General features: G+C 40.8%; 1 protein-coding gene across 2 annotated transcripts in view; it reads right to left on the minus strand.

Moving 5' to 3' along the window:
• The window catches only part of FRMD4B (FERM domain containing 4B), a 260,670-nt gene that overhangs the window by 58,562 nt on the left and 179,023 nt on the right, over positions 1 to 23,085 (minus strand). For both annotated transcript variants that reach the window (XM_067463466.1, XM_060766383.2), the window contains 4 exons: positions 9,183 to 9,266; positions 6,234 to 6,299; positions 5,285 to 5,342; positions 313 to 399 (listed from right to left, as the gene is read on the minus strand). In XM_067463466.1, the coding sequence (XP_067319567.1) occupies positions 313 to 399; positions 5,285 to 5,342; positions 6,234 to 6,299; positions 9,183 to 9,266 (295 nt within the window). The remainder of the gene's footprint in view (positions 1 to 312; positions 400 to 5,284; positions 5,343 to 6,233; positions 6,300 to 9,182; positions 9,267 to 23,085) is intronic.

The raw sequence follows: 23,085 nt of genomic DNA on the forward strand, positions 1-23,085 counted from the left end.
TAACAACTCTCTTTTTACTGCGCTAAACAAATAGCCTAAACACAAGCCTTTCTAACTTCTTTTCCCGAGCAAAATTTGCACAGATGTAATACATCTGAAAGAGCTTCCCAGGGGAAATGCCAGCAAAGGTTAGATGCCGGCACCTGCAGTCATAAGGAGGAACATTCCTTCTCTAAGACACATATTTCATCCCTGTCAAAACAAAATTTCCTGAACTCAGTTGTTTCAAATGGTTAGAGGATAACAGCCAAATGTTATCTACTTTATTATGCTGTCCCCCACATAATCCAACACATACATATGCAGACTTACTTTTCTGGGCTTGACTTTATCTTGTAAATCGTACTGGCCAATTCCTTTATAACTGATCCCAAGCCACCAAGGGATTCCTTGTTTATCCTGTAGCATGGAAAAATACAAACAGAGAGGCCCAAGTCAGAGTCAAGAACTTCTGAGCTGAAAGAACATCTAACTACTTTGTTCTGCAAGAAGTATCTGCAGGTTAGGTAGCTCTTTGTTAGCACACCTGCAGTCACCCGAGTAAACGATTATTGTTTAAAGTAGTCTGCCATTCCTTTCCCAGTTGGAAAATGCTGTGCAAACAGACAGAAAGCACCAGGGAAGAGAAACTGCATTCTTTGAAACAGAGGCGACAGGTGGGGCAGGAGTGCAGGAAAATCCATGGGCGGTAAAACATCAACAGCAAGAGAAATTTGAAAAGGGATGTGTCTAACGTACAGCTGCACTGGACCACAGTTGAAAGGAAGGGGTAGGCTATGTACACAGGCAACACAAGCCTATAGATATTTATTCTGGACTACATCCCATTCCATTCAAGATTGGAACCTTTCATGCATAAATTACTTTACATGCAAAACACCGAGAAAGGAAGTAGGTAAAATAGTTCTTGTTATTTTAATGTCTTTGCTCAATGAAACTGAAAGCTTTCATTTTCATAGAACTTCAGGCAATATAACATGTAGCACTTCACAGCAAATAAGTTATTTCACTAATTATTACAACATCCCTGTTACTTAAGTTATGACTAGTACTGGCTTCTTGTTTCAGATGAATGACTAAAACTGAGACTGTGACTGGCCTGAAAGCGTCTAAAAAAAATCATGGCATCTGATGGATCCCAAATTTTGAGGAGATCTCAAAGATGACCTACGGCATAGTTGCTACACGTGCTCCTTGTTTCATCCAGAGGAAAAGGAGCCCTTCAAGGACTCCAGAGCTCCTTCCAAAGTGGGTTTAGTTCAAATTTTAACATTTAGAAACGTGGATCAAGTTTGAGTTAAAACTATGAGTAGATCCACGGCCCTGATGACATGGGAACCACCAACCTCCTAGTATGGCAGAAGTGAACAAGAACATTCTGGTTTACAGTGGCCACAGCAACCTTAAAGATTCTTATGGATCTTCAACATCATCCACAGCCCTTTATGCCAACATGTACCAGTTGGGTGTATGTATGTATGTAAGGGCAAGGGAGGGAAAGACGTTTCCTATTCCTCAGTAGAGCATTATTGGGTTTTTGTTTGTGTGCTTTCCACTCATTCTAAATCAGCGCCAAGCTAATAAAAGAAAATAGTAGTAGTAAGAGTGCTCCCAGGATATTCTGTTTGGGGTCTTTACACTTGCTACCACCAGCAATACATTTCCACCCATACAAACATTGGTGGAGTTTTAACAACATAAGAGAACCTGTGTCATATCCTAATTTATTCTTACATTAAACATCTGAAATTAGCATGAAGGTTTGTTTTCTATTAGTTTTGTGTTGTGATGTTTGTCTACTTCTATATAATGTTAACATATCTCTACAATCTGCAACATAGTTGTACTAGCCTGGATCTAATAGCAAAAAGTTCGTAGCACAAGCTTTCATAGACTTAAGGCTACTTCATCAGTTACATCAGGTGACATAGTTTTGGGCTTCAACTCCTACAATTCCCAACAGCCAGTAGGCTGTTAGGAATTATGGGACTTGAAGTTCACAACACCTAGAGGGCCGAAGTTTGTCCGTGCCTGTTTGACAAGCTTAGTTTACATCGGCAAAAGTATGATAGCTGGGACCTTACGCTGGTTGCGCACTGCGGGTCAGAATTCATGAAGGGAAGACGTGTGCGAGACAGTGCAGTGAGTGAGAGGCACAGCTGCGAGGGAAGGAGAAGAGGGAGAAGAGGGGGGGTCTATGGCTCACACATCCTGCCCTCCCGGAGCCCCGGCTCCTCCACAGTTAGAAAGTGGGCGGGGGAAAGCAGAAGAAGAGGGGAAGGGGGAATCTGGTTCCTGCTGCTCTGTTCACACTAGGGCCTTGTAAAAACCTTTCCCGGCTGCCAGCACCCTTTCCGCCCTTCGAAGAAATCAGCCCCAGCAGCTGGGAACAGTCCAAGTGAACTTCCCTTCATTAATTCTGACGCGCGTTGTGCAACTAGCATAGGGTTTGTAGAGTCCCAGCTATCATACTTTTGTTTTGGCCTTCAGCTCCCAGAATTCCTGACCATTAGCCAAGCTGCCTGTGGTTTTTGAGAGCTGCTATCCCACACACTTGGAAGACCAAAGGTTGGACACCACTGTTTTACAATAGAGCGCATTGCCTTGGTTATCTGCACTTCATGAGATATCTGAAAAGAGGCACCTCTGCACATCCATTTTTGTGTGATCTACTCTTATCAGATGCAGGACCTGATGTACTATTATCCGCACCATGCAAGTACTACAACTATATTGAAAATATTGCCAGACATATTAGGGTCATCTTTCCAATCAATCAAAAGGAGTTCAATCAGTGTAACAGTTCATCAGATAACACTGTATCTATGCTCTCTTTCTCTCTCTGTGTGTGTGTATTCACACACAGAGCCAGCATGGTATTGGTATAGGGATTTGAGCACTGGGAGACCAGGGCTGGAATCCAACTGGGTGACCTTGGGCAATCAGTATTCTCTCAGTTTCAGAGGAAGGCAAAGGCAAATTTTACCACAACAAACTCATGTCTTGCAGTCACCATGAGTCAAAGATAACTTGAAGGCACACTACAGCAATAATGTACTTTACATGTCACCTAAACATTCCGACTCAGGGAAATAAGAACAGCTTAAAACAGTTTTAAAAAACATTTTGCCTTCCACTTTTGCAACTAACTCAGCTGTGTCAATAATGAACATGGCTTTCAATTTGCTTCTGGTCTCAGCTCAAGATGCTAGTGGTGATATTCAAAGCCCTAATTGGTCTGGAACCTTAATGTTTGTTGAAGTAACCTCTCCCTATATTGATCTGGGTGAGAATGCCAATCTTTCGGGGGGGGGGGGGGGCTTCTTCCACTGGTGGGTTTAGAAACCCACTTTTTGCAGCTTGATTAGCGCCAACATTGGTTTCTTTAGCTTTTTATTAAACTGTTTGTAGCTTAATTTATTTGTTATATTTATTTGTTTAAAACATCCCTCTTTTAAACATATACGAATAGTCTAATGTGTTTTTACTTTGTTTATTGATTTTCATTAGTAGTTGTTTATTTTGTTTTATCTACTTACTGTCATAACAGGTTAGAAGTATTTAAACAAATGTTGAAACCTGCTACAAAATCTTTTTAGACACACCTCTCTTTTCATCATTTATTTACCGAGACTATTTGTGTGACAGCATATTGCTGCTTCTCCAGAGATCAAACTACTGCAGTTCACATGCTAACAAGATTTCTGGTCAAAGTGATTCTTCCCTCTTTCAAGTCAGGTTAGCCTGTACTGAGGCAAGTTTAGTGACCATATTCACCATGTCTGCAACATCTTCTGTTTCTAAATACTCAATGATTCAGAAGCAGCATTTATAATTGAAACTCTTAATTGGTATCTACTAATTCATTATTAAAGCACCGTGCAACTCTTTCATGTGTGCCTTCATAACAGGTTGCATGAGGACACAAAGAGAGTCCAAGGAACCATCTAAACATGGCAACATCTTCTAACTTTTCTTAGGAAAACAGAATAAGGTTCTGAATATGCAGGGTTGTCACTTCCAGCATGATTATCTACAATCTAGTATTCTTTCTTCAATCCCATAATATAAAATAATGAGGTTTCTCAGCAGGGGCAGCTTGATTGTGGAATTCCCTCCCCAGAAAAAAAAATCTGTTGACTACATTTTCATCTTTTCAGGAATCCAGATATTTATATTCTCCCAGCCATTTCAAACCAATTTTATCTGTATTTATCTCCCCCCCTCCCCCTCCCCCTCCTCTCTATATATATGTGTGTGTGTGTGTGTATGTATATATATATATGTGTGTGTGTGTGTGTGTGTATATATATAATGTGTGTGTGTGTGTGTGTAAGGAAATTAATTGTTTCTACAAAGTATTTTGGTTTTTATTTTGTGTTTTGTAGTATTTTAATTGTTGTTTGTTATTGTTGTTGTTGTGTACTTTAAAGTCATTTCTGACTTCTTACAACCCTATCATGGAGTTTTCTTTTTGGGGTTGAGAGTGTATGATCTGACCAAGATCACCCAATGGGTTTCAATAGCCAAATGAGGAATCCCACTTTGCTCTCCAAAGTTGTAGAGACCATACACACTGCAGAATTATAGTAGTTTAACACTATTTAAATTACCATGGCTCAATACTATGGAATCTTGGGATTTGTAGCTTGTTCTGTTACCAAAGCTCTGTGACAAAGGGTAAATATCTCACAAAATTACAAATCTCTGAATTCCATAGCATTGAGCCAGTTAATCTGATGTCAAACTGCTATAGTTCTACAGTGTGGACACAATCATTGTCCAATGCTGAAAGCATTATACCATGCTGACTTGCTATTTTAATTAGATAATTACATTTAATTGTGAACCTCACTGCAATTTAGCTGGATGGCAAACAACGTATACATAACTACCTAGAAAACAGTAAGCAGTATTTTCTGCTAATAGTTTCCAAGCTGAACCTCTCTTTCTGAACTTAATGTATTTGCATTAATGCCTACTCCAAGGTTATATTAGTGAAAGGAAAAGTTATTATAGAACGGGCCAAATCAGAAGGACCTGTGATGCAAAATGGAAGGGTCTCATTTCCAGAATAAAGGGGAAAGATAGATATAAGGAGTTAAATAAGACTATCCTTATGATTGAACAACTGATTGGGGGGGGGGGGCGGGCGGGGCGGGGGCGGGTGGGAATGTGGTGGTAGTGGGATTGGGGAAAAATACTTTTTGAAGATTGTATGTTTCTATGTATGTATACATATATATAATAAAAACAAATGTATTTGCAATAAGCACCCACTAACCTTTACTCCATAGTAATGGACTCCATAAGTAGGCAGAGCTTCAATCACTTTCATGTACCTACATAGAGAGAATCACAAGTGGATCAGTTGTTCTGGACGGTCTTCTGCCAAACACATATTATTTAGCTCATGAGTTTAGAATGATAGCTACTTTTGTTGTACATAAACACAGATTTTTTTAAAAAAATGTTTTTTGGAACACATCATTAAGAAATCAGTTCATATAAAGCAAAATGCTACAACGTCAACTTTTCCCAAGCGTTCAGCAAAATGCAGTTGATGTTTTCTTATTTTTGAGGAGGGAAGTCTCTCGAGTTCTTATTGTTGTGGGGAAGTTTGCCAGGTGCTCAGTCTGTTCTGCTTGGCTGTAGAACAGCTGAACTCCATTACAAACTTGGCTCCAGATCTAGCGGCTGAACTCTACAATATAGGTCTGAACTGTTTTCCAAATTTAGTTCTGAGTAGCGTACTTCCACTGTAAATGTAGATGACCTACTTTTATGCCTATGTGACAGAAATCTGAATAAAAAAACACACACAAACTTCAAAAAGATATATCCAGGAAATGAGATCTGACCGGCAAAGTACCCATTCATAGGATTTGTCAGTTGTTTACACAGCTTCTGCTGTCAGATCAGTTCCTGGTTCTGCTCCAGGTTATGAAATGCATTTACCGGCTGACAAAGAAACCAAGGGCCTTTGGATAAAGGATAGTGTGGATACCGATAGAATAAATTGTTTGAACGTACTGCAGGGCTCTGAAAGGGCCGGAATAGGTCTTATCTGTCATTCTGAGCTATTGCGAAAGTGTCTCCTTTCATTATCCTATCACTGGCCACCAACCATTAATAACTAAGTAACCAAGCTGTGTTGCAACACTCAAGGTAGGTATTATCAAGTCCTCTATTACGCCCCGCCTTTCCCTCCAAAACCCAAGTGAGACACTTACTCAACAATTGCTTGTCCTCTGGTCAGACCTTTATTTTTGATATACAGTTCAATGACTCTGTCCTCACTGTGGATGGAAGAAACAGAATGGTCCATTAGAATAAATAGGACTCTTACATTAAAAAAAAACAGCTAAGGATGCTTTTTTTCAAGATACATAAAAGTCACTTCACATCCTTTCTCTGCAAAGAACATGCACTGCAAATTCAAGAACTTAATAGTGGAGCTTGCATCCAAAAAGGTACCAAATCCATCTGACAAATTTTACAAAATTGAAAAAAAAAGTGCTGGGGATATGCGTTCTTTTATTTTAAAATGAAATTTTCCAGGTCTGTGCCAAAGTGATTTGATACATTTTAATAATTTTGATCTGTACGTAGTACTCTAACTTTGAGTGAGTTAGGTTAACTTTCAGTAAGCTGTGCTAAGTTTGCCATCTGTATTGAGTTTCCTGCAAAAATTGTATTTGTTAAATGTTTTTAAATATGTTTATTTATGCCTTATTGTAAATTTGGTTTTATAGGTCACTGTTATGTGTATGGTTGACTTGTATTGTTTTTAAAATATTTTAAGCCACTTTGGGTCCCATTTAGGTAGAAAAGCCCCCCAGTTGTGCAGCAGATTAATCTGCTGAGCTGCTGAATTTGCTGACTGAAAGGTTGTCAGTTTAAATCGGGGGACCAGGGTGAGCTCCCGCTGTTAGCCCCATCTTATGCGAGTTTAAAAACATGCAAATGTGAGTAGATCAATAGATAGTGCTCTGGTGGGAAGGTTTTCAAAGCCAGGAAGAATACTGACCATGCTACTGGGAAATATAGTGCTCAAAGTAACTTTCCAAGCAGAGATTCTGCGATTTATTATTCTGAACAGTACTACTGGTCAGTTCTCTTGAGAAAGCATGCTGGGCTCTGGTTTGTAATTAAGTCTGCAATATTGTGCAAGCTTTGTGGGAAGCTTGTAGAAAATTGAATTTTTGCAAAAGCAGGTGGAGCTTTGTCAGCAGGTGCATTCTTGCCGCCGTCCCTGCCAGACAGGATTGTTTAGAGAAACATGAGCTGGGGTAGCTGTACCACACTTGTCAGAAAACTTCCTATGCTGAATGATAAACTTCCTCAGCCTCCTGTCCTCCAAATATGGATCACAATAACTATCACAGCCTAATCCATAGGTTAGACATGGCTGTTATATAACAAATCTATACAAAAGATACACACACTATTCCATTTTTAGAACTAGGTCATACAACTAGCAAAGGCAATTTTTCTATTCCTATTTTCCTATATCAGGTCAGTAAGCACTTAACAATAATGATAAAGTCACACTGACCTATGTGGTATCACTATTGTTGCCCTTTGTCTTAGGTGGCACATAATTGTAGATCAGCCCATGGTGTCAACATTATGCAAATAATTATACAATATACAAATTATACATTATACAATACACTATACAATAGATCTGTAAAAATGGAAGTGGATTTTGCTTGCAGCTTATTGTTTTATTTCAGCTAAAAATTCAAGAAAGACTGAGAATGGCTGTGCAACTTAGGAACATAGAGCAATTTATTCAAATTGCAGAGAGGAGGGGTGAATTTTCCACTTAACATTAGAGAAGACTTCCTGATGGGAGGAGCTATCCAGCAGTGGAATATGCTGCTTCAGAGGGTGGTGGATTTTCCTTCTCTGGAGGTTTTTAACCTGCTGGCCATCTGCTGTGGGTGCTTTGATTATGTGTTCCTCTTGGCAGTAGGGGGTTGGGACTGGATGGTCCTTGGGTCTCTTCAAACTCTATGAGCCTATGATTCCAAGGAAACTTTCCTAATATCTTTCACAGCTAGATATCCAGGTTATTTATTTATTTCGGGTCAAAAACATTGCATAAATAAACAAGTTAAAAACTGTTAAAAAAGAGGGAACACAAGCAGCTAAATAGTTTTAGACCAAAAATAGGCAACAGCGACTGCACTATCCAGGTTACCACTACCATGCTTTTTACTAAAGACTGGTATTTAAATTGTCCAAAATGCTTCATCTTTATTTAACTAGCAGTAGAGCTGTCGCCGGGTCCCACCAGTGGCACAGTGGGTTAAACCACTGAGCTGCTGAACTTGCTGAATGAAAGGTTGGTGGTTCAAATCCAGGGAGCGGGATGAGCTCCCTCTGTTAGCCCCAGCTTCTACAAACCTAGCAGTTTGAAACATGCAAATGTGAGTAGATCAATAGGTACTGCTCCGGCGGGAATGTAACAGCGCTTCATGCAGTCATGCTGGCCATGTGACATTGGAGATGTCTACGGACAATGCTGGCACTTTGGCTTAGAAATGGAGATGAGCGCCAACTTGAGTCTGACACAACTGGACTTAATGTCAGGGGAAACCTTTACCTACCTTTTAGAGCTGCCTACTGAAAAATAACTGGTTACAACTTGTGTGTTCATTCAGGAGTGTGTTTGTGTATAGAGTTGCATCCTGTTCACATGCTGAGCTATTGATTTCTTAAACATATAAAATTATCTTTAAATCCTGGATCTGAATTCAAATATACTTGCAGCCTTCTAAACTCCTTTGGCAGTGTTTACTTCCAGAGTTTGGGTTAACCACAATCTATACTGTTTGTTCAACTGCTTTCCAAATAGCTACCACCTGAAAGGAAAGTTCAACAGTCTCATAAAAGTATTTACATGTGTGTTAGATGGGTGTGGGAACCGGTGTGGTGGATTCTGTTCAGTGCTTGATGGGATAGAAAAACCATGGAAAACTAGAAAAACTCAAACTCCGGCTCAGCGGCCAAGGTCACCGAATGACTTTGGTTACACTTATTTGATTTTTTTCTATTTCTCTGCAGGGCAGCAGTGATGACAAAGCGAGCAGGAAAAAGGAATCGTGAACATGAGACTAAAGAAAAAGGAGGCTACAAACAGAATCAACAAGCAAATTAAATAAATGTCTTACCAGTATGCAAGGGAAGGGTGCTCCTGAAGAGTCTTAGTTGGGAAGGCAGGCAAGTTCTTCAGATCTTTCCTTGCAGTTTCATCACTAAAAAGTTAAGAAAAAGAACAAAACAGCCTGAATGTGATAAGAGTATTACTACGGTAGCATTACAAAAGCAACCAATGGTTTCTTATGGCAAAAGAGGCTGTGCTTTAGCTACTTAAAAGCAAGTTCATTCATAGTGTACCGCAGGCTGTCATAGCAACGTAACCCTATAGGCCTTCTTGCATGTCAACTATGAACAAAAGGGTTGTGCTTACATTACTATTCTGATTAGGAGCACAGTGCTATTGAGAAATTCCCATGACTGGGGAAAAAGGAGCATTCACTTGCTCCTAGTCATCAGTATTGAATATTGTCACCCTAACAGACACATTTGGTTATAAAGGGATGATAAAACCATACTACTGAAACCTGAAAAATGGATATTGAAATTTCTAAAGCAAACATTTATATTTTAAAACTATTTTGATAAAAATTAAGAGAAATAAAGGAGAAAAATTGGTGGTTGTCAGTTTTTGGGAGGGTGTTCCAAAGAAGGAGGTTTTTTAATTGCTCCAATATCTATACATGGGGCAGGAATATATTTAATTATTTGGGGAAGGCAACCTAAAATGGTGGTTGTAAAAAAAAGAGGATTTTTAAATTTTTATTTCCTTCCCAATTTAACTCACTCAAAAAAGACACAAAGCAGCTAACAATAAAATCAAAAGATTTCTTTTCTGAATTCCAAAATAATCCAAAATGGTTCATTCAGGTGGCCGAGAAAGTGAGATCTTTGCTTTTTGGTCGTACATGAATTTTGTTATATGCACAAAGTAGTTTAAAGTAGTATGCATAAAATAAGGTTAGGGCATGGGTATGTGTACAAGACTTATATGAAACATAAATGAATGTCATGTTTAAACATGGATCCTATCTCCATGGTTAGGTATGTATATGAAAACACAGGTACAGTAGAGTCTCGCTTATCCAATCTAAACAGGCCGGCAGAACGATGGATAAGCAAAAATGTTGGATAATATGGAGGAATTAAGGAAAAGCCTATTAAATGTCAAATTACATAATGATTTTACAAATTTAAGCACCTAAATATCATGTTTTACAACAAATCAACAGAAAAAGCAGTTCTATACACAGTAACATTATGTAGTAATTACTATATTTATGAATTTAGCACCAAAACATCGTAATGAAACAGCTGTGCATCTGGGTGGGAGGCAGACTGTGTTGGATAATACAGAACGTTGGATGAGCAAAAGTTGGATAAGCAAGACTCTACGGTATTTCAAAATAATAATAATAAATATCCAAAAACCTTCTGATCCCAGGCATTTTGATTAAGGGATATTCAATCTGTATACATTTAATCTGGCTCATCCATTTCTGCAGGATTTCTGCATGCTTTAACAGAAAGCAGCAAGCACTGACATGACTTTTGCAACTAAAGGTTCACTACGCTGCCAATCATGAGCAGTTTTCTAGCAGAGCAAGCTGGTTTTGTGTTACACAAGGTTCCCAAATTCTTGTTCGGATCTAGGTTGCAGGGTTCACTACACCCTTAACTAATTTAGCACAGGGAAAGGCACAGGCACCTCTCTCAATCTCTGTGCAGAATATTTCTAAAGGCATGTATCTTGCCAGTAAAATATGAAGGATAAGAAGAACAAATGAATCATTTTCCTGCAGCACGACAGCATCACATTAAGGAGACATTTCCAAACATTTCTATGAATAGAAATGTCTCCTTTTGGAGAGAAGGTGGGAGAATCTTCTTCTTATATTCTATCAAATCACTTTTGACCTGTGGAGACCATATCGCTGGGTTTACTTGGTGGCTCCCATAGTTACATTAAACTTGTAATCAGAAATATCAAGACTCTCCAGGTTGGGCGAGGCCTTTCTTCTTGGTTATCGTGTGGTTTAGTGACTTGAAAGTACGCACTATAAACAACAACACAATTTATGAACCAAATCATTATTTTAATATTTCTGAATTGGGGAGGAGGAGCTAATCCTCATATAGTGTATGTGGTGGTGTGCAGGTTCTTGTTATAAACACACATACTTCAGGTATTTCCAAACCACCCCCCCCCCCCACAAACATTAAAAGTGTGCTTTATGAGGGAGCAAAATGTGCCCTTCCAGTCATAGTTTTCTACAATAAACATTCCAATAAGCAATACAAGAAGGATTCTGTTTCATCAGCTGGGTGTTTTTTGTGTTTTGTGTTTTTTGGGTTTTTTTTAATGTTTGTTTGTTTTGTTCTGTTAGAAATGTAATACAATGTTCTGGTTGTGGATGACATGATAAATAAATAAATAAATCAGCTGGGTGATCTCCACAGAATCCAGGGCACAACCTGCTGCAGGCATAGAGCGTGCCCTCCTTAGACAATTGTCTGGAGGGCAAATACATGGTGATGACTCAGTTAAAAAAGCAGATCTTCAAGGGATTTTCCTAGAACTGGTATAGTGGGAATTTTTCAGCTGATTTAAAGTAAGCCCATCTTTCAGACTCAAACATTTTTAAATCACTTGGAAACTAAATCAAGAGATGATACAAAGTTTGTTTGATGTTCACACATGTTCATGCTTGTCACCTGATGACTATATAGCACCATTTGTGAGTAGCCCACTGTGGCTCTAAGATGACAGACAGAGATTCCAATTCTGTTGCACTGCTGGTTGCATTTTCATCAGGGCCAAATAACATAAAAGTAACGTAAAAGTATGCACAATTTGCCAAAGTCAAACATGGTGTTATAAGGTATTTTTAATGGCATACTTCCTTTATACCAGTGGTTCTCAACCTTTCTAACACCGTGACCCCTAAATATGGTTCCTCATGTTGTGGCATCCCTCAACCATGAAATTATTTTTGTTCATCCTTTATAACTGTAATTTTGCTACTGTTACGAATTGTAATGTAAATATCTGATATGCAGGATGTGTTTTCATTGTTACAAATTCAATATAATTAAAGCATACAGAATTCTCATGACCAAAATAAAATACTGCAAAGGTTTGGAGAAAACAGACTCTGACATTTGGGAGTTGCAGTTGCTTGGAAATATAGTTCCCCTGTCATTAAAGAGCATTAAAGAGCCTGGCCTTATATGGAGCCTCTTGCCTGGCTCACATCCCCGCCTGCTGGCAAGTGCCGACAGCCAGGCAAGGAAGACTTTGCGCAAGGCCAGGCCTAGCGTGAAGGAGGACTCGGCTACCTCGTGTCCATGCTGGCTGGCAGGAGCTCAAGGCAGCTGAGGGAGGCCTCGCACAAGGCCGGGCCTAGTGCAAAGGAACCCTTGGCTGCCTTATGCCCTTGCTGGCTGGTGAGAGCGTGAGGCAGGCGAGGGAGCCTTCCGCTTGACCCCCTTCCAAGCTTGGCAGGGGGCAAGGGCCGAGCATGAAGGCTCCCTGGATGGCCAGGCTGAATGAGGAGCCTTCCCCTCCACCCCGTCCCTTCTGGCAGCCATTTTGAGGAGGCAGAGGGGGCAGGGCCACCTTCACGACCCCCAAGTTGAGAACCACTGCTTTATACCATTGTGGCTGCATACCTTTCCCCCCCTCCTGGCACAGTTATGCTGACATACTGAAACATAGTTACAATTGTTTCTCCACATTTGTGATTTTGATTTTTGCAGATTTGATTATTCAGGGATTTGATTACAATAGGTCCCCTCAGAATTTCTAGGTCCTCCAGTGTGATTCAGTGGTCAACTTCCACCAGTCCTGCTGGAGGACCTATAGATTTCTAGAGAGAACACATTTCAACTGCCAATGCAATTCTATGGTCAGCTTCCAACTGAGGCCTGCTGGACAATAAAGTTCTGCTGGAAGAACAAGAAATTGCTAGAGAGATGTTATCTCATGTAAAACAGTATTTACGGCTTTTTACTTTCATGGAGATTCTGTGCCTCCAAATTCCAGTTCACTGTAATGGTCCCAGCGATATCCTATGGAATCCTTGGACTTTTAATTTAGGGAGGGATGTTTAGTTTTTCAGCCAGATAGCTCCAACATCTCAACAAATCCTAAGATTCAATAGGAATTGACAGGGCAATAAAAGTGGAATCAAAGCACAATAAGCCTTTGGTGCTAAAAGGCCACAAAATTCAATCCAGAACTTCACATTGCCTTACATAATCTCACAATTTTAACCAATAGTTGCCTGTAATTAAGCCATCTACTTTTCGGTAACTCTCTTTTATGATATGCCTCTATTGGCGATGTCCACATGGGTATTCTGGGGTATTTAAACAGAGGGCCAGGTCACAGTCCCTCAAACTGTTGGAGGGCCGGGTTATAATTTGAAAAAAGCATGAATGAATTCCTATGCACATTACACATATCTTATTTGTAGTGCAAAAGACACTTAAAAATAATACAATAATTAAAATGAAGAACAATTTTAACAAATATAAACTTATTAGTATTTCAATGAGAAGTATGGGCCTACTTTTGGCTGATGAGATATGATTGTTGTTGTTGTTGTTGTTGTTGTTGTGTGCTTTCAAGTCATTTCAGACTTAGGTTGACCCTGAGTGAGGGCCGGGTAAGTGACCTTGGAGGGCCGCATCCGGCCCCCGGGCCTTAGTTTGAGGACCCCTGCTCTAGAACATGGCCATATAGCCCGAAAAAAACCTGCAACAATCCACTTTTGTATGTGCTTGTGAATGCTAATATGTTTGGTGTAGAAAAAAAAGGTACAAAACAAAACCAACAAACACCATGTTGATTTTCTATCATTCTAAAGAGGTTTAAGTGAAATAGATGAATGTATAGGTTAGGTAGGCAGCCAAAGTCATTCGTAGGCATCAAAGATAAGTTTGACAATTATTATTCTACAAGCATAATTGTATTTATGCATTACTAAAATTAAGAGCGCTGGATCCACTGTCTTTTTTTACTGATTAAATAAGCTTCTAAAGAAACTGTAATAAAAGTTCAAAATGAGTGGACTGTGGCAGCATTTGATCATGCTTCATGGCCAGCTAAGAAATGAGAGAATCGAGCTCAAGGGGGAAAGTGACACTACTATTCTACTGTGGATATCTCCTGAAATTCAATAGAAGCTAACACTCTCTAAATTTTAATTGTTACCCAGACTCAATTTGACAGCTCTCTTGGCAACTGCAAGATTCTCCAAAATTTCTTAGATACAGAATTGCTATTTTGAGCCAGAGCATAATGCTGCATTATGAGAGTGAAAAGAAATGAGCGGGTTCAAGGTTTGGGGAGCCATACCAAAATATACTTAAGTTCCTAAGTTACAGGTATTTTTACATTTAGATACAATATGTTGAAATACAGTATCATGTAATATTGTATTCGAATCCCATACACTATAATTTTTAGCAAACAAAGAAGGTTTAGTTCCACATATTCAAATCATCAGTCAAGTAAAGAATTTCATTATACAAAAAATGTAATTTCACCAACCTATCTATTTTGATTACAGAAAAAGATATTGGTGACATTTTTGACAGATTGAGAAGCCTTGATTGTCTTTTTGCAGAAATATGAGAATAACTTGAACACTTTAGATTTTGACTATAAATAGGGTTGGTTAAGCTGAAGAAGTGGATTCTTTTCGCTGAAGAAGTAATGTTTTATGGTAAAATATATGACCGTTGTTAAGAAATGCAAATCCTTTTATTTTTCTCTTTTTCACTGTTTTTAATATCTATTTTCTTCCTTTGTTTGTATATGTAATGTCATGGGGAAGTGTAACTAAACATTCCTAAAGAAAAGAGCAACTTCTTCTGGCTTGGACTTCTACTACCTACTTCATGATTATGAATAGGTGTTATGATACAGAAGTAACCCACTCTAAAATAACCAATGTTTGCACTTATCTACACCCTATTATTCAATACGGACTAAACCTAACATCCTAAAGACTCTTTGCTCCAGAATAGTTTGGAGTCATTTCCAACCTTCGGATACATCTGGGGTCAGCATCCATTCCTGACAAATGAGAATATAGTCTGAAAAGCCCTGCCTCCAAGCAGAGGCGGCCCTAGGTAATTTTCAATGGTAAGCAAACAGTATTTTGGCGCCCCACTCACCCAAAACCAATCGCACTATATATATATATATATATATATATATATATATATATATATGGGGGCATGGACAAATTTTGGCCCTCCAGGTATTTGGGACTTCCTACTGGCTGTTTGGAATTGTGGGAATTGAAGTCCAAAACACATGGAAGGCTGAAGTTGGTCTATGCCATCCATACATACACACACTAGCCATCCCCTGCCACACGTTGCTGTGATCCAGTCTAGTGATCTTGAAAAGAAAGTAATAAGAAAGTTGGTTTCTAATATATGTAATTTCTTAATGCTTGTGGGTAAATAGTATTTCTTGTTGTTTCTTTGTCAGTGTTGATGTAGTTCCAACAAAAAATACTGGAGGAATTTGGGGAAAATAGACTCTGAATTTTAACTGAATTTTTAAAATACCAATGATATTTAATTCAATTTTAATGTTTGCATATTTGTGGATTTTAAACTGTACTGAAATGTTTTTAATGTAAGTCAACTTGAGTCTTCTTGGGGAGAGAACAAGCAGGGTATAAATAAACATAATAATGTGTTGTGGAAGGCTTTCAGGGCCAGAATCACTGAGTTGCTATGAGTTTTCTGGGCTGTATGGTCATGTTCCAGAAGCATTCTCTCCTGACATTTTCCCCACATCTATGGCAGGCAACCTCAGAGGAACAAAATCTGGCTACCAGTACCCTCTAAAATCAGAACAGTAAATAAAGAGCAACACTAAAAAAAGGAGAATTCCTGACATGAAGCAATCAGGGCCAGTTAACAGCTCCCAACAAAGGATTCCTGGGGAGCAACTAGCTCGGCTTCGAAGCTGCAAGGCCATTAAATGCTCATCAAGATGACCAATTGCAACATTCACACATACCTCAAGCAGACATGAGTTCTTTTTCCCACCCTGGACATTCCACAGATATATAAACCCCACTTGCCTAGTTACAAACAGACCTCACAGCCTCTTGAGGATGCCTGCCATAGATGTGGGTGAAACATCAGGTGAGAATGCTTCACCAAGCACCAAAGAGCATTCTGAACTCCACCAATAGAACTGATCAAACTTGGCATACAGGACTTCCATGACTAACAGAAAATACTGGAGAGGGGGTTGGGAAAAATAGACCCTGACATTGGGAATTGCAGTTTACCAAGCACCAAAGAACATTCTGAGCTCCACCAACAATAGAATTGAACCAAGCTTGGCATATAGGACTTCCATTACCAAATACTAGAGGGGTTTGGGGGAGGCATGTACAAAAGATGACATTTGCAGTACCTTTTGACGAGGCCTCCTTGCTGCCCTGAGAGGGGTCCAAGCTCAGCTTCAGGGAAGGAAAGGGAAAGAGAAAGAGCCTGGCTGGCTGCCTCCTGGCAGCACGTGGAGGGCTTCCCTCTCGCCTAGTGGGCGGGGCCTGCGCTTCTCCATTAGAAGGCTGTGCCTCCCGCCCTCAATCCTGTCTCTCTCTCTCTCTCTCAGGACCCTCCGTGCTTCTCTCTTTCTCCTGCACATGTGGCGAGGCCTCCGGGCTCCTTGCGGCTGCCTTCCCTTCCTGGCTGGAAGGCCCAAGAAGAGCGAGTGGGAGAAGAGGCCTTGGGAGCATGCATGCAGGAAGGGAGGGAAGGCAGCCGCATGGCGCCAGGAGGCCTCGACACATGTGTAGGAGAGTCAAGCACGGGGGGTGGGGGGAGGCACAGCCTGCTAATGGAGAAACGCAGGCCCTGCCCATTAGGTGAGAGGGAAGCCCTCCAGGTGCAAGGAGGCCTGCAGCTCCTCTCTTGCCTTCCCTTCCCTGCCTCTCTCTCTTACACGCTGTTGAGGGCGCATGGGGCCTGCAGGAGGAGGCGTGGCCTAAGGAGACTCCGGTTCCCGGCTAGCAGAACAGCGCCCCCTGGCAAAAAAAGTATTCCGCCACCGCTTACTTCGCGTAATGGACGGGCCGCCCCTGCCTCCAAGACCTTAAGGGCAATTCTCTAACAGCTCAGATTAAGGCAGCTGTACCTTGTAAAGGAGGTGTATCTGTGAGAAGTGCTTGCTTTGATTTAACAGTGTTGCTTTGATTGAATTAAATTGAATTTGATTGAATTTGATTGATTAAGAAAAAGATCTATGCCAGTGCAAAAGCTGAGGTCCAAAGAAGGACAAGAGAACTCAAGAACATCTGGTGGACAAAGAAGGCCGAAGAAATCCAACACCTGGCAGATACCCATGATGCTCAGGGATTCTTCAAAGCCACAAAGGTCATCTATGGACCAAGAAACCATGGGATACAGCCTCTACGCTCATCAGATGGAACCAAACTCCTGAAGGACCAAAACTCAATTGCACTACGTTGGAAAGAACACTACCAAACCCTCTTGAACCGCAGCTCCAATGTGGCCGAAGAAGTCCTCTCACAAATCCCGCAACAACAAACCAGGGACGAGCTTGCAGCACTGCCTAATTTGGAAGAAGTCAGCAATGCCATCAGCCAACAGAAGAATAACAAAGCCAGTGGACCAGATGGGATCCCTGCTGAAATCTTTAAAGAGGGAGGACCTGAGCTGACACACCAACTCCACCAGCTCATAGAAAAAGTGTGGGTGACCGAGAAAATCCCAGCAGATTTCAAGGACGCCACCATCATCACCCTCTTCAAAAAAGGAGGAAGAACAGACTGCGGAAACTATCGAGGTATCTCCCTTCTAACCTCCGCTGGGAAAATCCTCGCAAGAATCCTTGCAAACCGCCTTCTGTCCCTCTCAGAAGACACCCTCCCAGAATCCCAGAACGGCTTCCGCCCCTCCAGAGGAACCGTGGACATGATCTTCACTGCAAGACAGCTCCAAGAAAAATGCAGAGAACAAAACCAACCTCTGTACATGGCATTCATCGACCTTGCAAAGGCATTCGACACAGTGAATCGCAGCGCTCTCTGGACCATCCTCCACAAAATCGGGTGCCCAAACAAATTTGTGAACATCCTGCGGCTCCTCCACGATGACATGATGGCAACAGTCTTGGACAGCAGTGGCTCCCAAAGTGACCCATTTAAGGTGGAATCAGGTGTCAAACAGGGATGTGTTATTGCCCCAACTCTATTCTCCATCTTCATCGCCATGATACTTCACCTTGTTGATGGGAAGCTTCCCACCGGAGTGGAAATAATCTATCGGACAGATGGCAAGCTATTCAACCTCAGCAGACTGAAAGCCAAAACCAAGGTTACAACAACAGCTGTTATAGAACTCCAGTATGCTGATGACAATGTCGTCTGTGCGCATTCAGAAGAAGATCTACAAGCCACTCTAAACACCTTCGCAGAAGCATATGAGAAGCTCGGCCTGTCACTGAACATTGAGAAAACCAAGGTGCTGTTCCAGCAGTCGCCAGCCAATCCCTCTCCAATGCCAGTAATACAGCTTAATGGTGTCACATTAGAAAATGTGGACCATTTCCGCTACCTTGGCAGCCACCTCTCCACCAAAGTCAACATCGACACCGAAATACAACACCGCCTGAGCTCTGCAAGTGCAGCATTTTCCAGAATGAAGCAGAGAGTGTTTGAGGACCGGGACATCCGTAGGGATACTAAAGTGCTTGTCTATAAAGCTATTGTCCTCCCAACCCTGCTCTATGCCTGTGAGACGTGGACTGTCTACAGACGTCACATGCAGCTCCTGGAACGTTTCCATCAGCGCTGCCTCCGGAAAATCCTGCAAATCTCCTGGGAAGACAAACGGACAAACGTCAGTGTGCTGGAAGAAGCAAAGACCACCAGCATTGAAGCGATGGTCCTCCAACATCAACTCCGCTGGGCCGGCCACGTTGTCCGGATGCCTGACCACCGTCTCCCAAAGCAGTTGCTCTACTCCGAACTTAAGAACGGAAAACGGAACGTTGGTGGACAGGAAAAGAGATTTAAAGATGGGCTCAAAGCCAACCTTAAAAACTCTGGCATAGACACTGAGAACTGGGAAGCCCTTGCCCTTGAGCGCTCCAACTGGAGGACAGCTGTGACCAGCAGTGCTGCAGAATTTGAGGAGGCACGAGTGGAGGGTGAAAGAGAGAAACGTGCCAGGAGGAAGGCGCGTCAAGCCAACCCCGACCGGGACCGCCTTCCACCTGGAAACCAATGCCCTCACTGTGGAAGAAGATGCAGAGCAAGAATAGGGCTCCACAGCCACATACGGACCCACAAGGAAATCCATAATGGAAGACCATCTTACTCGTCCAACGAGGGATCGCCTAACCTAACAACAACTTTGATTGATCAAGCTGGGAGTTGTCATAAAGTTGTTTAGTATTCTTCATCAGTATCTATAGGCATAGCGGGCATTAAAGGCGTGCCTATATTAAATATGCACAGTTGGAAGGCATGATGTTTAATCTTAAGTATTGGCACCAGAGCCCATGGAGGCACAGTGGGTTAAATCTCTGAGCTGCTGAACTTGCGAACCAAAAAGTTGGTGGATTGAATCTGGGGAGCGGGGTAAGCTCCTGCTGTTAGCCCCAGCTTCTGCCAAACTAGCAGTTTGAAAACATGCAAATGTGAGTAGATTAATAGATACTGCTCTGGTGGGAAGGTAACAGCACTCCATGCAGTCATGCTGGCCACATGACCTTCGAGGCATCTATGGACAACGGTGGTTCCTTGGCTTAGAAATGGAGATGAGCACCACCCCACAGAGTTGGACACAACTAGTCTTAATTTCAAGGGGAAACCTTTATCTCTTATTGGCAGTTACTTATGGCACTGTGTCCACCCCTGGTATTAGTAAACAATGCCAATGTAAAGCTGTGTTCTTTAGATGTACTCTTCTCTAGTTGAGCAGCATTTGAAAAAACAGCAACCTCAGAATAAAAATTCTAAACTAAATTCCACTTGACAGCATTTGCTCATTCAAATGTCAGGATCAAACAAAATGCTGGTTGTGCATACTGTACTTTGACCATTTTACAAATCTAAACACTGTGAACATGTTCCTCTTTAAAGATAGATGTATTACCAGTAATGTAACTAACAAGTAAATGCAAACATTGTCTGTTATCTGAACATTTACTGATTAACCAAAAACACTTGATAGTAGATGCCTTATGGTTTATGTTGTTTCCGACTATGTTAAGCACTAAGTTATTGTTGCCACAAACCTATTAACCTCTGAAGGCAAGAGATGAATAATCAACAGCATTGTCTTAAGTCTGGAGGAAACAAGAATAAAACTAAAACAATACAAACAAACGGATCCCCCTGCACGCAGGAAACAAGTGCATCTGGTGAAATACAAGTTAGAAACCTTCTCTCTCAGTTCTTTGGCACCAATGGATGGATGGAGGGACTAATAGATGATAGCATTCGAGCAAACAATCTAACAGGGTTTTGTACAGGGAAAACTGTATTGTGTGATACTACAGCATGAGAAGATTACAGGAAATCAATAACATACTGAGTTCCTCACTTAATCCACGTTTCCTCTGGATAGGTTCACCGAGTATTGTGAACCTATACACGAACCACAGCAAGTACAATGAAATACTATTCTGATCAGCTTGTGGAAATTCCTGATAGACACTATGATTAAGGGTCTGGGCTTTATTTAGTCACTTAAATTTATAGTACAAAACTAATCCACCAAAAGATTTTGAATGTCTGCTTAATAAAGGCTCGATGATTAAGGAATGCTAAACAAGGAAACAAAACGGGTTGAAGAGGTTTGTGGCTCAACAATTATTGCAGTGTCTACTATCAATATTATTGTGATCACATAATGTTAATGATAATCAGAGTTGTATGATCTGCAGCCTATAATTCCAAAAACGGTCGTCATTGTGAAATTAATACCAAATAAAGCCCGATTTTAGGGTCACTCAATGAAGTTGGAGTGAAGATTTAAAGCAAATCAAGGAAAGTACTCAATGCAAACTCGGCTATGGGTTTTGCTATCAAAAGACACAGAGCTTGACATCAATATGATTTTAAAAGATGATTAGATACATTTATGGAAGATAAGGCCGCCAGACATATATTTCCTCCAGGATTAGAGGCTCCGTGCCTCTCACTATCAGTTGCTGGAGAGTATTAACAAGAGGATATAACTGTGCTCATTTCCTGTTTATGGATTACCAATATCTGTTTCTCTGCTATGTGAACAGAATGGTAAATTTTAATATAGGGCTTAAAATAAAACAAGAATGGTTATTCTTATGGTCAAGTTCTCATTGGCAACATAGCATGACCATATCATGAAGCATGAATGGCAACTTCTACCTAACCCATGTTGAAAAGCTTGATGCTGTTGGATGTGGATATGGTCTAGTACCAAAATAAGGCATTTCTACATACCTTAAAGGCACCAGATCCTGTTTGATCTTGGAATCTAAGCAGGATCAGCCCTGATTAGCACTTGGATGGGGCACTAGCAATGAGTACCAGGTGCTATAGATGACTTTTCAAAGGATGGAACAGCAAAACACCAGCATTCCTTGTCTAAGAAAACCCTATGAAATTCGTGAAGTGCCTCAAGGTAACAGGCAATTGGAAGGAACATGCAAACACATAGTAAGCAACAAAGTGCCTCGTAATGCAATGGTCTACTAGTATTTATACCTAGACACATCTGTATAACCTGACTCTTCCTGAACAGCATATCTCAAGGCCATCTTAGGCAGACATATTTGATACAGAGCACAAGCACAATTTTTGCCCATACACATGTTAGGTTATACGGCTGATATATTTACAAAGAGAATCTGAAACAGAGAAGCTTGCATCTTCTGCCAAAGTCCAATGGGCACATGATCTCATTCAATATCAGCATGGGACCCTTACAACTTTCAAAAATGACCTCAGGGTAGCAAACCCACTTCCCCATGCATCAAGTAGGAAGCGAATCTATTTTCCTCTACACATTTATTGTTAAGCAAGTAGGGATTATTCACGGTCTACATGATGCCAAGAGAAGACCCTAAAGCTGTTGCAAGCAATGAACTTGTTGTGGCTGACATTCATGGTTTCTTCCTCTTTGCACAAAAGTCAGATTAGCCCAATTAGTTGTGGTTCTTTTGTGTGGTCGCAAAACGAAAAACTTGTTATCATAGTGCTCTGTCCGGATAACAAAAGACCCTTCAGACTACAAAAAAGGCACACATACAAAGGCAGAGGACCGGTAAAACTACAAGGGAAAGTGGCATTAAAGTGCAAGGACTGTACATATTGTAGTAGTAAAAGAAACATGAAAAAGCTTTAGGAATATTTCTGTGGAGCCATATATATAACACAGGTCTATTCTCTGCATTTCTCTTTTTACTATGACCCACATACACTTGCAAGGTTCTAATTAACAGTTGGCTTCCTTTTAATCTAAACCAAAAAACCCCTGTCTTTCTTCTTCAGAATAAGATCTAAAATTAAGCCAGCTCCAAGCCACAAGTTGGCCCAAACAATAGATTCCCAGTTTTGATTAAACTAACAACTATGGTTTGTTACAGACTGTCTGTTTTGATTATAGAATGCAACCCAATGATCTACAGATTCAGTATCCATTGTTACATTTACCTTACTTCTGTGCATAGTTAATAAATAAATGTTTAAAGCAGCTGGAGTTAAAGGAGAAAAGATGAGAAAGAAAGAGATAGAAAAAACAGGATGAGGTTTGGTCTTGAGCTCTGCTGAGGAGTTACCTTTACCCATCTTATCTTCAACAGATTAGTTCCAAGGGAATTGTTGCTGTGTGCCTTCAAGTCCTTTCAGACTTATGGTGACCCTAAAACATACATGAGCATGGTCAAACTTTTTTGCCTTCGGGCCACATAGTGGGCCTGGC

This window comes from Anolis sagrei, chromosome 2 (genome assembly GCF_037176765.1).
Source record: "Anolis sagrei isolate rAnoSag1 chromosome 2, rAnoSag1.mat, whole genome shotgun sequence".
NCBI classification, from domain to species: Eukaryota; Metazoa; Chordata; class Lepidosauria; order Squamata; family Dactyloidae; genus Anolis; species Anolis sagrei.